At 40.4% G+C, this 22,538-nt stretch overlaps 1 protein-coding gene across 1 annotated transcript in view; it reads left to right on the top strand.

Moving 5' to 3' along the window:
- The first annotated feature begins 1,863 nt into the window (after positions 1-1,863).
- The window catches only part of LOC120529020 (tripartite motif-containing protein 16-like), a 41,122-nt gene continuing 20,447 nt past the window's right edge, over positions 1,864-22,538 (top strand). The window contains exons 1-3 of the mRNA XM_039753081.1: positions 1,864-2,470; positions 8,367-8,462; positions 15,264-15,423. Of these exons, the coding sequence (XP_039609015.1) occupies positions 1,892-2,470; positions 8,367-8,462; positions 15,264-15,423 (835 nt within the window). The 5' untranslated portion in view covers positions 1,864-1,891. The remainder of the gene's footprint in view (positions 2,471-8,366; positions 8,463-15,263; positions 15,424-22,538) is intronic.

Consider the following 22,538-nt stretch of genomic DNA (forward strand, 5'->3'; position numbering starts at 1 on the left):
TATAAAAACTAAACTTGGCGTAGCGCCATGCACATTCTCATTCCAACTCAAACCACAGCGTGCACAAGTTTTCAGCTTGGTTTTGCAAACTGGCAGCACCCAGCATCAAAGCAGTGCTACTGTTCCTAGGTGGCTTCCCTTTATTTTTTAGATTCATATCACTTACGCAACTTTACCAAATACACTGACATTAACCGCATATCGTTTTTTAGTTTAAGGCATCTGATTGTAATCAACCCGTAACCATATAATAGTCCACGGAATGGCCAAACTATACCAAATATTATAGCTGCTTTAGCGTTGTTACTCTCAGTGCACCACTCAGAGTATTTTAACCCACCATATCTGAGTGTGGAATCAAAGCTCTGCAGCAGTTGATCAGAAAGCTCTACGGCAGATTATGTCAAAAGAGGAGAGAATTATCAGGGTACAGCATCTAGCACACACTGCCTCAGCCATGGGCACAGTCTATTTGAACATCTCCTATTCGACAAACGCATCAGAGCCTTTCCTATACGAACCTCATGGTTCAGAAACAGTTTCATCCCAAGAGCTCTAAACACACTCAATGATCCCATCAAGTGCTCCGGTAGAACTGTTTGTACTTATAAGTACAATCACATCACTGTAAACTTGCATTACAGTTGTAATATTGCACATCCTGAGTCACTTATGCTTTCATATTGTATATTTTCATTGTTTTTTATTGTATTATTATTATTATTATTATTATTGTTGTTGTTGTTTTTGTTATTTTACTATTTTATTGAAAAATAAGTTTAAGGAGTATTTGCATATTCAATCTCAATTTACCATACAAAAACAATAAAGGAGTTCAATTCAATTCAATACAAGTGAGCGCGTATTCACAGATGATAATGACTGGCTTCTAATCGATTTGATATCATTTTTCAGATGAAATGCAGTAAAGCATATATATTACATTATGCAGATACAATTTTAACTTCATTTAAATAATGTATACTGTTTTTGAAAAATGTGTCAACATGGTGGACAGCAGTAGAGATGACCTGTTGGCCCTTCCATGAATTGTTCCTGCCTTGCACTGTATGCTTGCTGGAACTGGCGCGACACTGAATGGAGAGATGGATAGCATAATTAAACATATACTACGAAGATATTTCAATGTTCCTTAAAATTTTTGAAGAATCGATGTTCTAAGCATACAGATGGCTTGACATTTATTAAAGAGCTAATTGTGTGGCGATTGGTTTCTTGGAGAAAAAAAAGGAAGGACAGGAATTGGGCGTTAGTACGTTTGAAAGAGACAGTGCTGCTGTAATAAATGATTTTATCAAGGGTCGTGCACTGTGCAGCAAGCATCAATTGCTTCTTCTCCTCCTAACATTCCTATAACTTTGATAAGTTAGAGAAGAGAATTTACTATGGGATGGGCAATTTGATTGATTTGATTCATTCAGGAGTAGAATGAATCCTCAGTTTAACAGCTCGCTGTCTCGGTCTGCTGAGGGCTGCCTGGCTCCCACATTACTAATATGTTTAAAGTGATTGATGTGTTGTGTTTTATTTTCATTTTATTTCATTTGTAAATGTGCACTGAGCTCTGAGTCTGAGTAATGTGAACTGCAGTACGCAATAAATAAATAAGAAATATTGACATGATTTAAATCACCTGCGACAGGTCATCTCTTCTGTCACTTTGTGGTCTTCACTCTCTGAGCACCTGTCTCACATTAACTGTTCACCCTCAGTGTCTACTCAGATGTTCTCTCTGTGAGCTCTCAGCTTTCTCTTTTAATCTCCTCCTCCTACACATTGAGCTCAGACAAACTTTCACTTTCATTTCCTCACAAGTCACTTCCTTGTTTGTCTGACTGAATCTCTCTGCCTGCCTCTCCTCATACTGACAATGGCTGAAGCCCACCTGGGTGGATTACAGGATGAGTTCATCTGCTCAATTTGTCTGGACACCTTGACTGACCCTGTCACCATCCCCTGTGGTCACAATTTCTGTCTGAAGTGCATCACAGACTACTGGGATCACATCCAAGAGTTCTTCTGTCCGCAGTGTAGAGACAACTTCAGGACAAGGCCTGCTCTGCGAAGAAACACTCTGCTGAATGAAGTCATCAAAACATATAAAAAGACAGGGCTCAGTTCTCAGCCATCTAAGAATTATGCTAGCTCCGGAGATGTGGAATGTGACGCCTGTACTGGGAAGAAGTTGAGAGCGGTGAAGTCATGTCTAACCTGCTTGGCCTCTTTCTGTCAGACTCACCTGCAGCCTCACTATGAAATAGCAGCCTGGAAGGGACACAAGCTGACTGACCCTGATAGAAATCTGAAGGGGAAGCTCTGTGAGAAACATCAGAAAAGTCTGGAGATGTTTTGCAGAACTGACAAGACGTGCATCTGCGTGATGTGTGGAATGACTGAACACAACAGTCATGAAAAGGTCGAGTTGAAGATGGAAAGAGAAGGAAAACAGGTAAGTGGGGTTTAGTGTTTAATGAAAACTCAATAAAAAAGGAGTTAAGTGTTATGTAAATGTAGTTTGACAGAAAAATCTGTTCCTTCATGTTGAGGAGTCCCAGTTTTCTTGTATAGGACAGCAGGGAGCTGAAGCCTATCCTGGTTAGACTGGGTGGAAGACATGAAACAGTCCAGGATGAGATACACAGTGTGATCCATAGACAGTCGAGTGAGCTGAGTGCTCTCATTAAACTGAGCGGAGGTTCTTTGTGTTCTGATCACTTGTGTCTCGAGTACCTGAGGCCTCTCTAAGAGACACGTTACACTCACATGTCAGTTAATATTGATGTTTGGGATTAGATCTAAAAGATTTTTAAGTGGCTTTGTAATAAAGATGTTCTCACTTTATTTAGTTATTAAATAATTCTGCACCTAATCAGTGATCAGACATAATTTCATTTAGTCAGCTCCTTGATAATTACACAGTACGATTGTGAGATGGACAACATAAGAAATTTAGCAAACAAGTGGAGATCATCAAGCCCATTTTTTTGCTAATAAATATGCTTCCCAAAAACTCCTCCAGATTCTTTTTAAAGGTTATCAAGAATTCTCTTTAAACTCTGTGTTTCAATAGTTTAGTCCTTAGTCCCACAACTCCTGGCTTCAGTGTTAAATGCACTGCCCTTTAATTTCCATTAATGTCTTTGAGAATGTAATTCACCCTTAAGATGAATGAATTCTGCTGGTTCCGCTTTATGAATACCTTTGAGGATTTTAAATACCTGGATGAGGTCCCCACGTTGTCTCCTCTGCTCACACTAAACAGGTTTAACTCTCTGAGTCTGTCACAGTTGGCCTTGTCCTGAAGTCCTGGGATGCCCATGGCTGCTCTTCTCTGCTCAGCTTCATGTGCTGCTTTGTCTTCTGTTTTACTTGAATATCAGCACCTCAGAAGATTCTATTTTTTTACTGTTTGTACATTTGGGTCAATTCCTGAGATGCCCAAAGGTAAACATCTGGGTTTAAATTTTCAGCAGTTGTTTAATTTAATATATTCATCCTAAAGTGTCTGAGTTTCCAAAGGTTCGGTCATGTTTGGATGAGGAAGGAGCTTTTGATGAAGATGAATGAGGATATTTGTGTACTAAATTGTGCAAATTTAGGTTTGGTCTCAATGTTTTTGCATGGATTAAGTTACCGTACAGCAGTTCAAATGTTTCGGTTTGTATAAATAAGATCCATTGTGACTATATGAGTTTAGAATGTGGAACCAGACAGGGATGTCCATTATCACCAATGCTTTTTGTAATTGCATTTGAACCCTTAACTGTTCATTTCCAAAAGCAGTCAGAGATAAAACGCATCATGATGAAAGGTGTAGAAAAGCAAAATGTCTTCATGCTGACCTGGTGCGCTTTATTGCAGCTCCACACCCGACATTGTTCATCCTCAGAACAGCTCTTTTAAAATTCCATAATGTTTTCATGTTTGCTGACTTTTCCTGCCTTATATGCCCTTCTTCTAAACCTAACACCCTGCCCCTCGACTGTCTACCAGTTGGTCTCTTTTAGACTTTGACACATTTGCATCACTAGAATTGACCCGTTTTGGGTTTTCTTTAAACCTTTCAGTCCACACCTTCTGATCTCTTCATCCTAATAGATGGATGACTGGTACACCTGAATTCTGATTATTACACAATAAAGAATCTGGACAGGCGGCTTCTTCTCTCTTTGATGTTTAAACATTCTGTGTTAATAAACAGTTAGGAATTACACTGATGAACTCGTCTCTGCTTCATAGGGTTTCCAAGTTAATATTTGGATAATAACGTCCACCATTACTATTATAACCTCTGTAAATGTGCATCTTTTCAAATTGTTAAAAACTTTAAGATATTTTTTCAGTTCACTGGAGACAAGCTGACAGTTAAAATAGAGTTACAAACTTTACAAATTACAGCATGTTACAAAAATAAAGATCAGTTTAAGCAGACATTAAACAAAGCAACTTCAACTAAGTAACATAAAAGGATCAAACAGGACACCTCCATTAATATCATCATTGAGACAAGGCCAGCTAACAAAAGAGGAGAGGAAATCAGAAACAACAACTGTCAGCATATCTGGAGGAAATAAACCTCTGTAGGTTCAGCGGCCATTTTGAAAAGACAGAAGTCATACACCTCTGAAGACCTCAGCCTACTGGCCCTCCACCTCCTGCTGGTCCTTCTACCGTACACGTCTGTGCTGGGCAGGCTAACCAGTCCTTAAACTCTTCAATTCCAAGGCTCCCGATACCTCAGGTTTCCCCGTCAGGGGCTACTAAACAGCTTGGCAGTGGACAAGTGGAAGAGCAGAATACTGAAATGAGAAAAGAAACAGAATAGTGGGTGATTGGTAAGAGTTCATGATGTTTATATTATTTACACTTTTATAAAAATGACTAACAAACAGAGACATAATAAACACAGCTAACAGTCAGCCCTACCAGCTATGCCAGGCTAAAGTGGTGAGTCCTCAGCCTGAGAGTGAAGGGGCATCTCCTATATGAGCAGGCCAATCAGTCCACAGCTAAAAGTTTGACCTCCCTCTGTTGTTTTATTAATCCTTGGACTCTTTAGAAGACTGAAATCGTGAGATCTTAATGTGCACTCAGATAAGTTCAGATACGTACAGTAAGTGGGGCCTCAGCCATTTAAAGCTGTGTTTGTCTGTTTGATACTCTTATCTGTGTTTGGTGGTCTGTAGCCCACTCCTAATGTCAGGCCTGTACCCTTGACGCTCATTAGTCAAATCTCTGTACCCTCACAGATTTGAAGCAGTCAGTTATTAATGAAATTCTAAAATGCTTTAAAAGCATTTTAAGACGGAGAAGCTTCTTTCTGTGGCACCCCTGCAAAAGAACCACCTCTTTCAACCCTCACAAACATATGCAGTTTTAATATCTGGAAAAATTTGGAATTAACTTGCTTAGAGACCTTTATATAGACAACGTCTTTGCATCCTATGAACAATTACGTTCCAAATTTAACATTCCAGCTACAAATTTCTTTCACTATCTTCAAATCAGGAACTTTGTTAAACAGAACCTTCCAGATTTTCCTCATCTTGCACCCTCATCCACGCTGGAAAAATTATTGCTCAATTTCAAGGAGTTAGACTCCATCTCTACAATATATAAAATCCTTTTACAATCCCTTCCTTTCAAAGATCCAAGAGGACACTGGGAAAATGACCTCTCAATTAATATATCAGAAAAGGAGTGGAAAGTAGCAATGCAGAGAATTCACTCAAGCTCCATATGCAAAGCATACAATTATACAACTCAAAATTATATATTGAGCAAATCTGTCTCGACTAAAACTCTCCAAAATGTTTCCAGGGCATGATCCAACCTGCGGACGTTGCAACCAAGCCCCAGCCTCACTAGGTCACATGTTCTGGGCCTGCTCCAAATTAACATTATTCTGGACAAAAATTTTAATTACCTCTCAGACAGTCTTGGACTCACAATCCCTCCTAACCCATTAACAGCTGTGTTTGGGGTTCTTCCAGAGGGTCTTAAAGTGGAGAAAGACAAACAAACTGTGATTGCATTCACTACACTGTTGGCACGCAGACTTATTCTGATAAACTGGAAGAACCCAAACTCTCCTCTTTAAGTCAGTGGGAAACTGATGTGTTATATTATTTAAAATTGGAAAAATCAAATACTCAGTTAGAGGATCTGTGCAGACTTTTTCAAAACATGGCAGGATCTAATCAGTAATATTTTGAAATGATTTTATAAAGCACAGAGAATTTGTTGATTTAGGTATTTTTAAAAGCCTTAAATTTTACACCGTTTGGCTTGCTCTCTCTCTCAAGGGTGGGGATCGATCTGTTCTTAGCATAATTCTTTTTTTTTTTTGTAAAACTTGATTGCTATGTATTGATTGTAATAAAATTAATAAAAAAAAAAAAAAATTAATGAAATTCTACACCACCAACACACACTGACATTTCTAAATCTTGTGTATCCATTTCTGTTCTTGGCCTTAGTCAGGTTTAATTTCTTGCAGTCACATCTTATTAATGTGTTCCTCTATATAACTGCCATTAATTTGTTTTCTTTTTGATGACCTCAAGTATTCAGATCTCCTATTTAAAATGTATTGGCAGTTTGATTTTGACTTATCCCCTGTAGTCAAGACATTTCAAAGTTACCTTTTACATTTTTATTATTCTCACGGCCTGTTCAGCTTCATGAACTTCTAAGCCTGGTCTTTCATAAACTCACCTACTGCCACACGCTCTTGTTATTTGTGTTCTCTTTCACCCTAATTTGAGGTTTTCACTCTTTTGTAACTTACTCTTATTATTATAATCTTTTAATTTATTAATGTTATGTTTATGGTTTCCAGTTCTCTAGTTTGATTCTATATTTGTTTTTTTGTATTAGTATATATATTTTTTACTTTGTTGACTTTCCTATTAATATCCAGCCCAGCTTATCCCTTAGTCTTATTAATATCACTGCCTGTTTCTCATTATGAGTTTAGAGAAAAGCCAAGCAAAATGACACCTTTTATTGGCTAACTATAAAGATTACAATATGCAAGCTTTTGAGGCAACTCAGGCTCCTTCTTATGAGTTTGTAAACCTTAACTTCTTAAACTCCTTGTTTAAAGTCCATGACTGATCTCCTTGTTTGCCTTCCTATAACATCAGTGGCTCCCATGCCAGGGGTTCAGCTGCCATCTGCTGTTAAAAATCCCCCTGATGCCCCTTAGCCCTGTGCCCCTCCATCTTAAACCCATTGTGACCCTCATGTTAAACTCTCTGAGTCTCTCCAGTCCTCCCAGGAGTGTCTTGTGTCTGAACAGCACTTCTGATAAGACCACCAGGTGTCTTCTACTCCTAATCTCAGCTCCTCCATTTTCACTCTTTTCGTACACAATTGCCAGCCTGCTCTTACTTTTGTCACTTACTTTAACGTTAACATTGACACCTGGATCTGCGCCTCTCTGTAAAATAGCCAAGCCACATGCCCTCCAAGCCATAAAGCAGCCCACTGGGTGCGACTCGTTTGCTCTTCTTCATGTTTGAACTCTGAGTTAGTTAACTTTCACTTGTGTTATTATTTATTTCTCTGATCTTCAGTTCTAATGTTTTGTGTAAGTATTTATTTATTTCTTTTTTTTATTAATTTATTACAATCCATACAAAGCAATCAAGTTTTACAAAAAGAAGAATTGAGTTAAGAACAGATCAATCCCCACCCCGTTGTTTAAGTATTTCTATTAGTGACTCCTTTGATTTCTTGTCAGATTTCTCTGAGCTCATTAAACTCCTCTTCAGATTTCACTTTTACTGAACTCCTCAGACTCACTCGTGTTTTCTCGGCCTCAGTTTTCTCACTTGACTCCATAAAATGACCAAACACTTGACAAAGTTCTCACAAGTCTCAACTCCACAATGGCCTTTTTGGTCCTTCAATTGCAGTCCTTTGCCATCCAAGGTTTCCTAGGTTTGCAGGTTTCTTCAGTTTTTATGTGTGAAGCTCTGATATCCTGGTTGTCGATGTGATGTCATCTCAATCTCAAGAACTGACTTCGTAAACCAGTGAGCCTCCAGAGTGTCTCCTTTATTTGTAGCTCTCTTCAAGCCCAAACTCCATCTTGAATTGAATTGTTAAATTAAACCTTTATTTGAATGTTTTTGTTATATTCATATTTGTTTCATTAAATCTCTGAGTGTCACCTACTGTGTCAATATGAAGAAAAGTGTTATAGAAACAGTAAGTTGTGTCATGGAATGTGAAACAAATTAGTTGTACAAATTTAATGACTCAAAATGACACCATGGGCTCAAAGTGGAAGTGAATTCTGATAAGACCCCCATGTGTCCTCTTGTATGTCAAAACAGAAACAGCTGGGGGAGACAGAGAGTGAAATTAGGAGAAGACTTGAGGTGAAAGAGAAGAAACTGAAGGAGACGAGGAGGACAGCAGAGGAGATGAAGGTGAGTGGAATTAAGATGACACTTCATATCAAAGAGAGGAGAAAAACTAAAAGGGTTGTAAGAGTTTGTGGTGATGACGTGTGAGGACAGGGGAAATGAAGAAGGAGAAGATGGTTTATCGTGTCCTTCATGGCGTTTCACTGCTGATAGCATTTCATGTTTTAGTCATTAGGAATTCAGACCACAAGACCCTCATGTCCCCAAGTTTGTCATTCCTTCACTTAAGGTGACTTCACTCCCCTAACAATAACTCATAATGATGGTTGGCACTGATGTTCTGAGTTGGATCAGTCGACACCACATTCTCTAATGGACTTTTTAGTTCATTCTGATATGTCGCAGCTTTATTGGACTCCATAAGTGAAGGTGTTAGTCTGCTGGACTGAGTGCCGATAACGCGCACCTCCACCTGTTTACATGCTGATCTGCTGAAACGAGGCCGATTGCTGCCCCTCACCTTCTTAAACTAATACAAGAACAGGTCAGTATCAGCCCATGAAGAGTCCGCTGTACATTCATCTATTGATATCATCAGCTCTAAACAGTCAAATTAATATATACAGTATGAGTGAAAAGGCAGTTATAAGGAAATTTCAGAAAAGAAGGAAAAAATAAACAATTGGAAAAAAGACACAAAGATGAAAATGACAATGACAGTCAACACACAATAACTGCCATACAGTGAAATACACACCTCAGCCCCTTCTGAAGTTCACACAATACTCCAGAGTTCAAATTGTCTGACTATAACCCCTTATCAATCAGGGGTCATTTTTGCTAAATCGCCTGTAATTCGACCTCTCCAAATTCGAATCATTGCTGTTATTGAACTATCTGGAGTATCAACACATGTGTGGTCTCTTTGTAAAGGTCACATTCTCTAGTTTCACCCTTAGTAGTCAGAATCACTGTTGGTGTGACTGATCAAAAGTTATGCACATTAGAACTCACAGAAAAATGAGTTTTTGTTCTCGCCTAAGTTTTTGTGAAAATAAAGCTGCAGTAGGTAGGTGAGGACAGAAACACACATGTACCAACAGAATAACTTGTGGACTACTCACATTTCAAATTTGAAAAGAATACCTGTACAAATGACATTTTTTACAGCAGTTTTTATGTGGGCATGTCCAGGGGCTTTTTAGAGGGACCATTACCCACATTTTGGACCGTATGTTAAAAGTGTAATAACTTTTGAATGCTTCAACCCACAGATATCAATGAGGGCTCTACTGAAAGCTTACACCTAAAGGAATCTATATCTACACACAGTGTCACTCTATTAGTTATAAAATAATAAAACAATAAAAATACACATTTCTATGTAAAATAGTCAATACAAGTTATGGGCCAAAAATATATTTATATTTTTATTTTTACTTTTTTTTATAAAATGCACACAAACTATATATATTTCTTTTACAAACTGTTACAACACATCTCAGCGTTTTTCAATGTGCCACTTGATGGCAGCAATCACTAGCAAGCAGAAAGCACAAGGGCGTGGCCCGTCGCTCTCTCCCATTATACCTCGTGGTGCCGATTGAATACTTTTGCAACGCGTACATGCATCTATTATTTAATTGAGCGTTTATATACGTTTAAACTTCTACTTTTATTCACATTTAAACTGCGAAAAAACTTGGCGAAATCACAATAAACAACCACGCACCAACTCTGCAGACTGGCACAAATGCCACCTTCACGCAGCCCCGATCATTTTTTTTACAAGTTAGTATGGCAAGTTACATATCAAAATGCTCGGCTGCTCATTGGCTGTAAGTTTTGAGTGTCAGTCACAGTGTCCAATCAAACTGGTAGATTCTACCAGCGTTCAGAGCTATACGTCACCCTGCAAGCTTTCTGTGACACTGGTTGGCTATACGAGGTGCCAGTCAACCCCAGACCCATCGTAATTGGCCAACTTAGGTGTCTTTCGAAAGCTAACACTTCCGTGTTTCATGCGGTAGCATGGTTATCGCCGACAGAAACAAATTACGTCTAATATGAGCAATATAAGTGAAAAAATTACTTAGGTGGTCTCAAGTTATGAAACGTTTTCTGGAGTTTTGTCCCTTTGAGAATATATCGTGTGTTTTGGACCTAAATCGTTTTACTGGATTATATTCGCTGGAGCCTTACGGACACAATGGGATCAATACTGCTCGGAAATATTGATGTTTGACTTGCAGGGGGTCTTCAAAGGTAGGCACAGTCAACTCTTAAAAGTATGTTCTTCTCTGTAAAAAAGGCTTTAGTGTCAATGCTGTGGTTGTTGTGTGTCAAAATGGTTTATATCATCGGTAAGACGAGACTTTGAAGTTTCATTTGATGGGTAGGGTGTCGAGATGCATGGCAGATGGGCATGCACACATTACTGTAACGTTTTTGAACTGCTGTTATGTCCCGGGACCGTACGTGTCTTGCGTTAAGAGAAGTGGAAATGAATTGGAGAAAATGGCCAATGAAAGAATCTGAAAATTTAAATGTAAAATGTTTTCCCAGTCAGTGCTGAGCCATTATAATAAAAGGACTGCAGTGAGCTCACCGAGTCTGCTAGTTGGGATTAAATTCAAGATTCACGTCCCTGGAGATGATCGCTGACCTTCACCTATTTAGACAGGTCTTCAAAGACGGAGTTCCTTTTCACAGATGCTGCTCTGTTTAGTGTTCCCGTCTTTTTCCTCAAATTGTTGTTCTCTTTCTCCTATTGTTTAATGGTGTGATTTATGCAAATTCCTATTACAACCAGTTGTCCAGCCTTCAGGTGTTCTGTGCTGTCAGTTACTTGTTTGTTCCTTAAACAGGGTGTATGGACTATCTTCATACCCACAGAAGCAGACCAGACAGACAAGCTGCAAACACACAACATTTTCCATGCAGTGGAGCTACAATTTATCCATTCATATTTTATGACAAAGGACAGTAAGGTGGTGCGGTGGCCACTTCTGTTGCCTTCCAGATCACCATCCATGGTCCATGAGGTGTTTACCACTACTGGTATCTCCAGTTCCTCTCCCACATCCTCACATGTCAAGTTGGTTAATTGGTAGTGACTGTAATTTGCCCCATTAGGATTTCCACTGTGGATTTCTTTGTGACCTGGACACACATTTGGCAGGCACACTGTCCAGAGTTGCTTCCTATTTCATGCCCAGTTCTTCCAGGATCCATTTATAAGAATGTTCTCATCAGCAGAGCAAGAACTTTTCACACACACTTCTGTGCCTGGACAGACTAAACTTTTACAATCTGATTTATTTAGCAGAGACTTCCATTATAAAGCCCAGCACCATCTGGTGTAGTAAAATAATAAGCACAATAATAAGCATAATAAGTTCTAAGAAATTGGGTTGGGTATAACTTGTTACTCAATATGGTGCAGTCCAGTAAAGACACAGAAGTGACAGTCAAGGATGAACAAGTGACTGAATGTGAGCCCTCCTGCCAGATTGACCTCCATACTGCTTTATGCTTTATGCTTTTTTTGTTTTATTATAGAATTCCAGCACATTAGTGAAACATGAAATCCCCCATCTAAAACCACACTGACTGCTCACTGACACTCCTCACTTAGATCTGTGTTGCTTTCATTAATTTATTTGTGACACATGTTCAGCTTACATTAGTGCCCTCCTGTTCAAATATAACTCATCACAACTTTTTCAACAAAAAATTTCAGATGTGTATTTAGCCTTTCTATTGGCTCCTCATCCCTGCCTACTATATCACAGATATCAGAGTCACTGAAACAGCTGTACACCTCCAGCTTTGGGGTTGATAATCCTGGACAGCTTGCACCTCATACCCTACTGTGGAAGAATAATTTTAGGGTAACATAGCATTCATCTTAAAGAAATAGCATAAAAGGTTAATAAATGTGGGAAACCAAATAAAGATCAAGTGAACAACAAACTGTACACTGAAATATAAGAACTAGTTTAGGAAAAATACTGAGATGATCAAGTAAATAAATAATGTACCAGAAGAAAGGTTGATATAATATACAAAATGTACTGAACGATGACATCAGCAGAAGTACTTTAAGCAACGAGAATAGACAATTGTTATATGCAAAGAAATTTCAAAGGTGGTGGTGCAACTCAAAGGTATAAGAAGAACCAGAATATAATATAAAAGACTTTTATTTTATATAAATCATTTGGGTGTAAACCAAAGGACCAACCAGAGTAAAATGTATGAATTGATTGATACTGCATGTAAATTCAACAGTTTATAAAATGAACTTCTATTCTTTGTTATTCTGATCAGTCTGATCATTCTGACCCTGCTGTGACAGACTGCTTTTGATGAATGCTCCCTCCAAAACATTTTGCCGAGGAGTAATTAAAAGATACAATGAACAGCTTTTCTCCTGCCTGATTACTGAATTGTCCTGTTAGAGGATGTTTCTTTCTTTAATAAGATGTTAAATGTTGACCACAATTCACTTACAAGCGACTTTGTCCTACTTGCACCCTAATCCTCACCTCAAAGACACTTGTGTGAGCCATACAAGTGTGAGTCATAGTGACAATGGCAGTCTTTCACCTTATCTGTTATATTCATCTCTAAATGCCTTTGAGCCTCCCTGATATCCTTCTTACTGGTTGCCCTCATGTTCTCATGCGCCTTACGATTCACAATGGCGTTATTCGTCTTATGCGTCATATTCATCCTTTTTTACTTTGCAGCTTCTTTTTTAACTCTTTATTAACCTACTGTGGAGTTTTTTAACTTTTCCTATGAAATCCAATTTTAGGTCTGTATCTGTCCTGCATTACATGTAAAACATTTTTAAACCTGTTCCACTGCTCCTCGACTGTCTCCAAACTTAAAAGCTTTTCTCAGTGTATCCTCCTTAGACTTTGCTGCATCTGTTCAAAATTTGCCCTACTAAAGTTAAACTTGACATTTTTTATCTTTGCACAATGACACTATATATATATTTTATTTTCATACAATTACCTTCCAAAAGACTATCTTTACTCAACAATACCAATTCTTCTTCTTCTTCTTCTTCTTCTTCTTCTTCTTCTTCTTCTTCTTCTTCTTCTTCTTCTTCTTCTTCTTCACCACCTCTCATTCTCCACTCCAAGTTAACATTGTCCTGCTCCACTCTGTAACCCAGGATTACCAGGACAGGCTCTTTTTAAAGACCACACTGTGTAACTCTACCAGGGTCCCCACATGACAATAGTGCTGCTGTCTCCTATCAGCTTGTGCCAATGCCTCTCATAGATCCCACAGAGCTGCTTATTAAGACTGCAGACCTGCATGTGCCTTAAGTACATGATGCTATCCAGAGTACCAGGGGAATGCTAGGCAGAGAAAACACCTACCACCCTTCTCCTAATTCAAACTGTCCTCTACAACATTAACATACTAAGAAAAGTGTCTTGTGACTGTTTCTATTTTAATTAGGTGACTCAATTCATTATTTTTCTCCGATCCAACAGCTATCTGTGGAAAGAGTGATGTGGGAACATGAGAAGAGCTTCACTGATCTGATTCAGTGCATTGAGGAAGCCCACAGAAAATTGACCAAGAAGATCACAGAACAAGAAAAGAGAGAAACGGAGAAGGCTGAAGCAGTCATGGAGCACCTGAAGAAGGAGATTGAGGAACTGAAGAGGAGAGAAGCTAATCTGAAGGAGCTTTCAGAGACCAAGGACCATCTCCACTTCCTGCAGGTGAGAGCAACACTTCACAGGGAGTCTGATCAGAAAGGGGTGTGTGGGACCTGTGAAACTTAAAAATCAAGAGAGCTGAAGAGTTTTACAAATGACAAGAACAGACCACTCAGTGCAATTTCACATTTGCCTAATATTTACACAGTTTGTGAAAATTCTGAAACCTCAGCATTTATCCGCATGACAAGGAGGTAAATCTACAGTTGTTTGTTTGAGGAGATACATTTGTGTGAAATTTATTCTTAATAAGACTCATTTTAAATGATGCCACCTCAGAAAAGAAGACATCAACTCCCTTCATATCTTTAAACACTCCTGTCATGTCACCTCCTCATGTCTCTGTCCTTTAACTGATGACATTCAAGTCCTTCAGCATTTCTTCACAGCTCAAACCCCACAGACCAGTCTGGTCTCTCTTCTTCTTCTTGACTTTCTTTTGTGCCGTTTTGTCATTTCTTTAACAAACAATATTCCTGATGTGGTCCCACAAGTGTGTTCTACAGGGCAGATTACAGAACTGATGAGAGCACAAAAGGCTCCCAAGTCTTTCTGACAAGTCACACACTTTATAGCTGTGGACATTCTAGTGTAAAATTATACTGAATAGTGTGTGTAAAAGTCTTTGGATTTGATTTAATTGACAACTTTCCCTTTGGGACAAATATACTATCTATCTATCTATCTATCTATCTATCTATCTATCTATCTATCTATCTATCTATCTATCTATCTATCTATCTATCTATCTATCTATCTATCTATCTAATTAACTTCATCTCAGTACATTAAAGAGCCCAATGCCTTGTTTTGTCTGCTAAGTCAGTTCTTCACCTGCCTGTCTGCTGCCCCCTCAGTCAACTTATGTGCAGTCTGATGACTCGCCTCTTATGGACTCCTGTGTGAAAATCTTTTGAAAGTCAATCCCAATCACATTTTTTGCTCTGTTATAATGAAACATTCTGCCATAAATAACCAATGAATGAATGAAAAGTAATCTTTCTGTCTAAACCCAAGATGACTGTCCACCACACTGATGATTAGTTAAGAGGAGGTACTTTCTTATTAATGTTTCATTTTATTTCTCCTTGTTCTCTCTTCTCTCCTAATGCAGACTTTCTCATCTCGCTGTGTCCTTCCTGCTAATAGAGACTCACTCAGCTTCACTGTCACTGCTGATTTCTCATCTCAGAACCTGCTAAAGAAGCTGTCAGGTCTGACAAAGAGTCTGGAGAAGATCGGCCAGTGGGAAATCATGACATGGACTTCACCAGGTGTGCCATCTAGTCATTTGGTATTCATTGTTAGGGTGTATTAGAAGGGCAAGAGTGAGAATATTAGGGACAGTAAGATGTATGAAGAAGGCCTGCTCTTTTACATTTCTCTCTAAGCTTTTACTGTTACAGTGACTAGCTGAGTGATATCACACTCTCATATTAAACAGAGTTCTTGAATGTTTAAGGTAAATACTGTATTTCTTATTAGCACCGTGAAACACCAGTTTTTTAAACAGCATTAATGGTACAATGGTACGTCTATCTGTGTTGATCATTTTTTACATTTATGAACCTCTGTGCACCTGACATGTTAGACTGTGCATTCCTCTTTATTTGTACATCTGGTGTCTTCTGTTCCTTGGACATTGCTGTCCTCATTTGGACACTGGATGACATTATGCCCTGGCACAGACATCAGACGTTTATTTCTTTATGTATATAGAGATACCTTTTCTATTTACTCCCTTAACAGCTACTTCTTCATTTCACATTAGGATTCTTTGCATTTGCTGTTCATAATAACCAACATAAAATAAGGAACAGAAAGTTGTATTAAACTGGCAGGGTCTGCTTGGTGTACAAATGAAGTGTTGTGAACTTGAAAGCAGTGAAGACATAAATGAAACTGAATTGGGATCAACTTCAGTGCTTTGTAATATCATAAAATCTGAATGAGCTTCTGCTGTCTTCTCTGTCCTTTACATTCTGTCAGATGGGCTCCTCATTAAACTTCATGTTAATCCATTTTCCGCCATGCTTCCCCAGGCTCATGTGTTTTCTAAGTGTGGTGTCGTATACTCAGACTCATTACACCCACTGACATTAAAGAGAGTTTCACATGTCAAGAGTTTATCTTCACATATTTTGGTGATAAATATAAGCAAATTAGAGGAGTGCATTACAACCCTGACCACTTCAGGACCACCTGAACACTCCACTGAGTGCACATAACAAGTTCATAGGTGAAACACATTAACAGACTTTATAAATTATAAACTATATAATGTTTACATATCATGATATTATGAGTTTAAACAAATCTGTAAGCTAAAGCAGTTCTACACTGCTGAACATAAATGGAATCTAACAATGACTGTCCATGAACAGAACTGCTGAGCTGTGGCCAACTGATGACATAGGAGAGAATAACAGAAAGTGAGGTGGTGAGGGTTAACAGGTCAGACATGTGTGCGCCCAACTGCACCGGCACTGTTTACTACCTGGAAGTCTGAGATCCAATGGTGGATTGGACTGGGCAGGCTGAACTTGATTAGTTTCTTATCTAGAAGCTCTGAGATGTTGGTGTCTAAAGCAATACAATACAATACAATACAATTTATTTTTGTTTAGCCCAAAATCACACAGGAAGTGCCACAATGGGCTTTATCAGGCCCTGCCTCTTGACAGAACCCCCAGCCTTGACTCTCTAAGAAGACAAGGAAAAACGCCCAAAAAACCTTGTAGGGAAAAATGGAAGAAACCTTGGGAAAGGCAGTTCAAAGAGAGACCCCTTTCCAGGTGGGTTGCACGTGCAGTGGGTGTCAAAAGAAGGGGGTCAATACAACACAATACACAGAACAGAACAAATCCTTAATACAGCATACAAATAAAAAATTTTAGAAGTATGTAGCAGAATTTAACAGTAGATGATATGACATAATGATTTGGATTTGTTTAGAGTCCTGAGACCTCATCCATCAAGCTGCCTCCCCATTTGGCCATTCCACGGCTGAAAAGCTGGGCCAGCCAATCCAATGAAAGGACCCTCTTTCCCATGATTCCTGTGATCCTCCATCAGAGATGACTTTACCATAGGCAGGCAAACAACTTGGCAGGTGGGCGTGGCACCAATGCCACATTTGAGTACCGAGAAGAGAAACAGAATAGGTGAGGGTTAGTATTCAATTATAACTATCATGTTAATATGTTTTAGTGCTAATGACTAACAACAGAGATGAGGTCGAGAGGTTCCGCTAGATATAGTCGGACTCACCTCGACGCACAGCTTGGACTCTGGAACCAATCTCCTTGAGAGGGGCTGGACTCTCTACCACTCTGGAGTTGCCCTGTGAGAGGCGCCGAGCAGGTGTGGGCATACTTATTGCCCCCACTGAGCCTGTGCATTGGGGTTTACCCCGTGGATCTAGAGGGTGGCCTCCCTCCGCCTCGGGTGGGGAAGGGTCCTGACTGTTGTTTGTGCGTATGCTACCAACAGCAGTTTGGAGTATCCACCCTTTTGGAGTCTCTGAGGGGTTGCTAGAGGGCATACCTTCTGGGATTCCCTCGCTTTGCTGGGAGACTTCAATGCTCACGGGCAATGACAGTGAGACCTGGAAGGGCGTGATTGGGAGGAATGGCCCCGATCTGAACCCGAGCGGTGTTTTGTTATTGGACTTCTGTGCTCGCCACGGATTGTCCATAACAACACCATGTTCAAGCATAAGGGTGTTCATATGTGCACTTGGCACCAGGACACCCTAGGCCTCAGGTCGATGATCGACTTTGTGGTGTGTCGCCGGACTTGCGCCATATGTCTTGGACACTCGGGTGAAGAGAGGGAGCTGTCAACTGATCACCACCTGGTGGTGAGTTGGCTTCGATGGTGGGGAAGATGCGGTCAGACCTGGTAGGCCCAAACGTGTTGTGAGGGTCTGCTGGGAACGGCTGGCAGAGTCCCTGTCAGAAGTAGCTTCAACTCCCACCTCCGCAGAACTTCAACCACGCCCCGAGGGAGGTGGGGACATTGAGTCCTAATGGGCCATGTTCCGCGGCTCTATTGTTGAGGCGGCTGACCGGAGCTGTGGCCGCAAGGTGGTCGGTGTCGCGTGGCGGCAATCCCCTAACCGTTGGTGGACACCGCGTGAGGGATGCCGCAAGCTGAAGAAGGAGTCCTATAGGACTTTTTGTCCTGTGGGTCTCTGGAGGCAGCTGATAGGTACCGCAGGCCAAGCTGAACGCTGCTTCGTTGTTGCTGAGGCAAAACTCGGGCATGGGAGGAGTTTGAGAGGCCATGGAGAACCACTTTCGACGGCTTCGAGGAGATTCTGGTCCACCGTCCGGCCTCAGGAGGGGAAGCAGTGCAGTGTCAACACCGTATATAGTGGGATGGTGCGCTGCTGACCTCACTGACGCTAGGGTCGGTGGGAGGAGTACTTCAAGACCTCCTCAATCCCACTAACATGCCTTCCACGAGGAAGCAGAGCCTGGGGACTCTGAGGTGGGCTCTCCCATCTCTGGGACTGAAGTCACCGAGGTGGTCAAAACTCCTTGGTGGCAGGGCCCCGGGTGGATGAGATACCGAGTTCCTTAAGGCTCTGGATGTTGTAGGACTGTCTTGGTTGACACGCCTCTGCAACATCGCATGGACATCGGGACAGTGCCTCTGGATTGGCAGACCGGGGTGGTGGTCCCCTCTTTAAAAGGGGACCGGAGGGTGTGTTCCAACTATAGAGGGATCACACTCCTCAGCCTCCTGGAAAAGTCTATTCGGGGTTCTGGAGAGGAGGGTCCGCCGGATAGTCAACCTCGGATTCAGGAGGAACAGTGTGGTTTTCGCCCTGGTCGCTGAACAGTGGACCAGCTCTTCACCCTTAGCAGAGTCCTGAGGGTGCATGGGAGTTTGCCCGACCGGTCTACATGTGTTTTGTGGACTTGGAAAAGGCATTCGACCGCGTCCCTCGGGAATCCTGTGGGGGTGCTCGGGAGTATGGGGTACCGGACCCCTGATAAGAGCTGTTCGGTCTCTGTACAACCGTGTCAGAGCTTGGTCCGCATTGCCGCAGTAAGTCGAGCCCGCTTCCAGTGAGAGTTGGACTCCGCCAGGGCTGCCCTTTGTCACCATTCTGTTCATAACTTTTATGGACAGAATTTCTAGGCGCAGCCAGGGTGTTGAAGGGGTCCGTTTGGTGGACTCAGGATTGGGTCACTGCTTTTGCAGATGATGTTGTCCTGTTTGCTTCATCAGGCCGTGATCTTCAGCTCTCTGGATCGGTTCGCAGCTGAGTGTGAAGCTGCTGGGATGAGAATCAGCACCTCCAAATCCGAGAGCATGGTCCTCAGCCGAAAAGGGTGGAGTGCCCTCTCAGGGTTGGGGAGAGATCCTGCCCCAAGTGGAGGAGTTCAAGTATCTCGGGTCTTGTTCACGAAAGTGAGGGAAGAATGGAGCGTGAGATCGACAGGCGGATCGGTGCGCATCCGCAGTGATGCGGCTCTGCATCGGTCTGTCGGTGAAAAGGAGCTGAGCCGTAAGGCAAAGCTCTCAATTTACCAGTCGATCTACCTTCCTACCCTCACCTATGGTCATGAGCTATGGGTAGTGACCGAAAGAACGAGATCGCTAATACAAGCGGCTGAAATGAGTTTCCTCCGCAGGGTGTCTGGGCTTTCCCTTAAAGATAGGGTGAGAAGCTCAGTCATCCGGGAGGGGCTCAGAGTAGAGCCGCTGCTCCTCCGCAGAGAAGAGATGCAGTCTGTACAGTTAATCAGCAGCTCTAGTCAGGATATGCTAAACTGAAGTAGTGAGTCTTCAGCCGGGATTTAAAGGCTGAGACTGAAGGGGCATCTCTTATGGAAGCAGGAAGACCATTCCACAGTTTAGGGGCCCTGTAACTAAAAGCTCGACCTCCCACTGTTATTTTATTAATCCTTGGAATCCTAAGCAGACCGGCATCTTGAGATCTTAATGTGCCTCAGGTTTGTAAGTCATGATAAGTTCAGACAAGTAAGCGGACCTTGGCCATTTAATGCTTTATATGTTAAAAGGAGGATTTTGAAATCTGCCCTAAACTTAACTGGGAGCCAGTGTAAAGATTTAAGAACTGGGTTATGTGTTCATATTTTCTTGTTCTTGTAATAATTCTTGCAGCGCATTTTGGATTAACTGGAGGCTGTATAGAGAACAGTTTGAACAGCCAGTGAACACCGCATTGCAGTAGTCAATCCTACTAGAGATAAATGCATGAATTAATTTCTCACAATCCTGTTTATTTAGAAAGCCTTAATTTCCTAACATTTTTAAGATGGAAAAACATGTTTTGGACAACTTTGTAATATGCTTTAAATGACATGCTAGAGTCAAAGATAACTCCTAGATTGGGCTGATTCAGTAAAATTAATTGGGATTCCAACTGAGTTAAATGACGACAAAATATTGCTGTGATCAGCGTCATTCCCTCCAACAATTAACATCTCTGTTTTATCTGTATTTAAAGACAAGTAGTTCTCATTCATCCATTCCTTTAATTCACTAACACAACTAATTAAAGACAACATCGGAGAAACTTCATTTGATTTAAATGAAAGGTATAACTGGGTGTCATCTGCATACGAGTGAAAATTAACATTATGTTTCCTAATGAGAGATCCCAGTGGAAGCATGTAAAGTGAAAACAGTAAAGGTCCCAGTACTGAGCCCTGCGGACACCATATTGAACTTCTGTGTATAATGATGGAGTACTGTCAGCACATTTCTGTACATACTGGAATCGATTTGATAAATAAGAACTGAACCAAGCGAGCACGGGCCTGTAAGCCCAACATCGTTTTCTAGCCTGTGCAGTAAAATAGAATGGTCAATGGTGTCAAATGCTGCACTTAAGTCCAACAACATAATTCATCAGAGGATATCAGAATGTCATTTACAACCCGTGTTAGTGCCGTTTCTGTACTATGACCAGTGCGAAAGCCAGACTGGAATTTCTCAAATAAATTGTAATGCGTAAGGTGTGACTGAAGCTGACTGGCGACTACTTTTTCTAGTATTTTAGAGAGAAATGGTAAATTTGAAATAGGCCTATAGTTATTTAGTATGTGTGGGTCTAGGTCTGACTTTTTAAGTAAAGGTTTAATGACTGACACTTTTAGTGCATCAGGTACTGTGCCATGCAGTAATGAACTATTGATAATGTTAGAATAGGCTGCAAGAACATCCATGGCACTTTTACTAGTTTTGTTGGCACTGGATCTAGGGAACAAGTAGTGGGCTTCATTTTAGTAATTAAAGTTAAGACTTCCTGCTCAGTTACAGGATTAAAATTATTAAAGTGCTGAATGCAATGTGAGCAGGGTCTGCTAAGCTAGTATTTGGTTTGTACTGTGATGCTGAGATCTGGGATCTTATATTTTTAATTTTCTCATTGAAGAAGTTCATAAAGTCTGTACTGCTAATATCTGTTGGTATTTTGCACTGTTGATCTGAATTCCCATTTGTTAATTTAGCCACTGCTCTAAAAGTACCCTAGGATTTTTATTATTGCTATCTATTAATGTAGAATAGTATTCTGAGCGAGCTTTAAAGAGGGCTTTTTTATATTTATTAACACTCTCTGTCCATGCAATTTGAAAGACATGTAGCTTTGTTGTTCTCCATCTGCGCTCCAGTTTTCGACACTCTAATTTAAGAGCGAGTGTTTTCATTAAACCAGGGAGAGTTTCTATGTGCTTTGATCACTTTTGTTTTTAGGGGAGCCACTGTGTCCAGAGCATCTCTCAAGGTCACATTATAATGTGATGTTAGCTGATCTAAATTGTTTTCCACGTTTACATTTGATGTTAACTGATCTAAATGGTTTTCCACAATTACACTCGACTTACTCAAGGTATCTATAAATTTTGAAGCAGAATTACAATCTAGATGTCGCACTGTCTTTGTTTTAATCTGTGAGTCGTTGGCATGGGCAGAACTAAATCAAATGTAATTAAGAAGTGATCGGAAATAACTACATTTAATGGAGTAATATTTAAATTTTGAATTTCAACTTTGTAAGTTATAATTAAATCTAATGTGTGGTTATGATTATGAGTTGGACCTTTGACAATCTGACAAAATCCTACTGAATTTAACAAATAAGTAAAACATTTGCTAAAAGTGTCAGTTTCCACATCAATGTGTACATTAAAATCCCCATCAGAACTACGTGATCATAATTTATAGCCAAATCAGACAGAAGGTTGCTAAATTCAGTCATGAACAATGAATATGGCCCTGGTGGTCTGTAGACTAGCACTATAATTGTGTTGGAATCTGTTTTAATATTTAAAATGAATGCCTCAAAGGATGTAAAGTTGCCTAAATTTTTAGGAGTGATTTGCATTTTGTTACAATGAATTATTCC

This window comes from Polypterus senegalus, chromosome 4, assembly GCF_016835505.1.
Source record: "Polypterus senegalus isolate Bchr_013 chromosome 4, ASM1683550v1, whole genome shotgun sequence".
NCBI lineage: Eukaryota > Metazoa > Chordata > Cladistia > Polypteriformes > Polypteridae > Polypterus > Polypterus senegalus.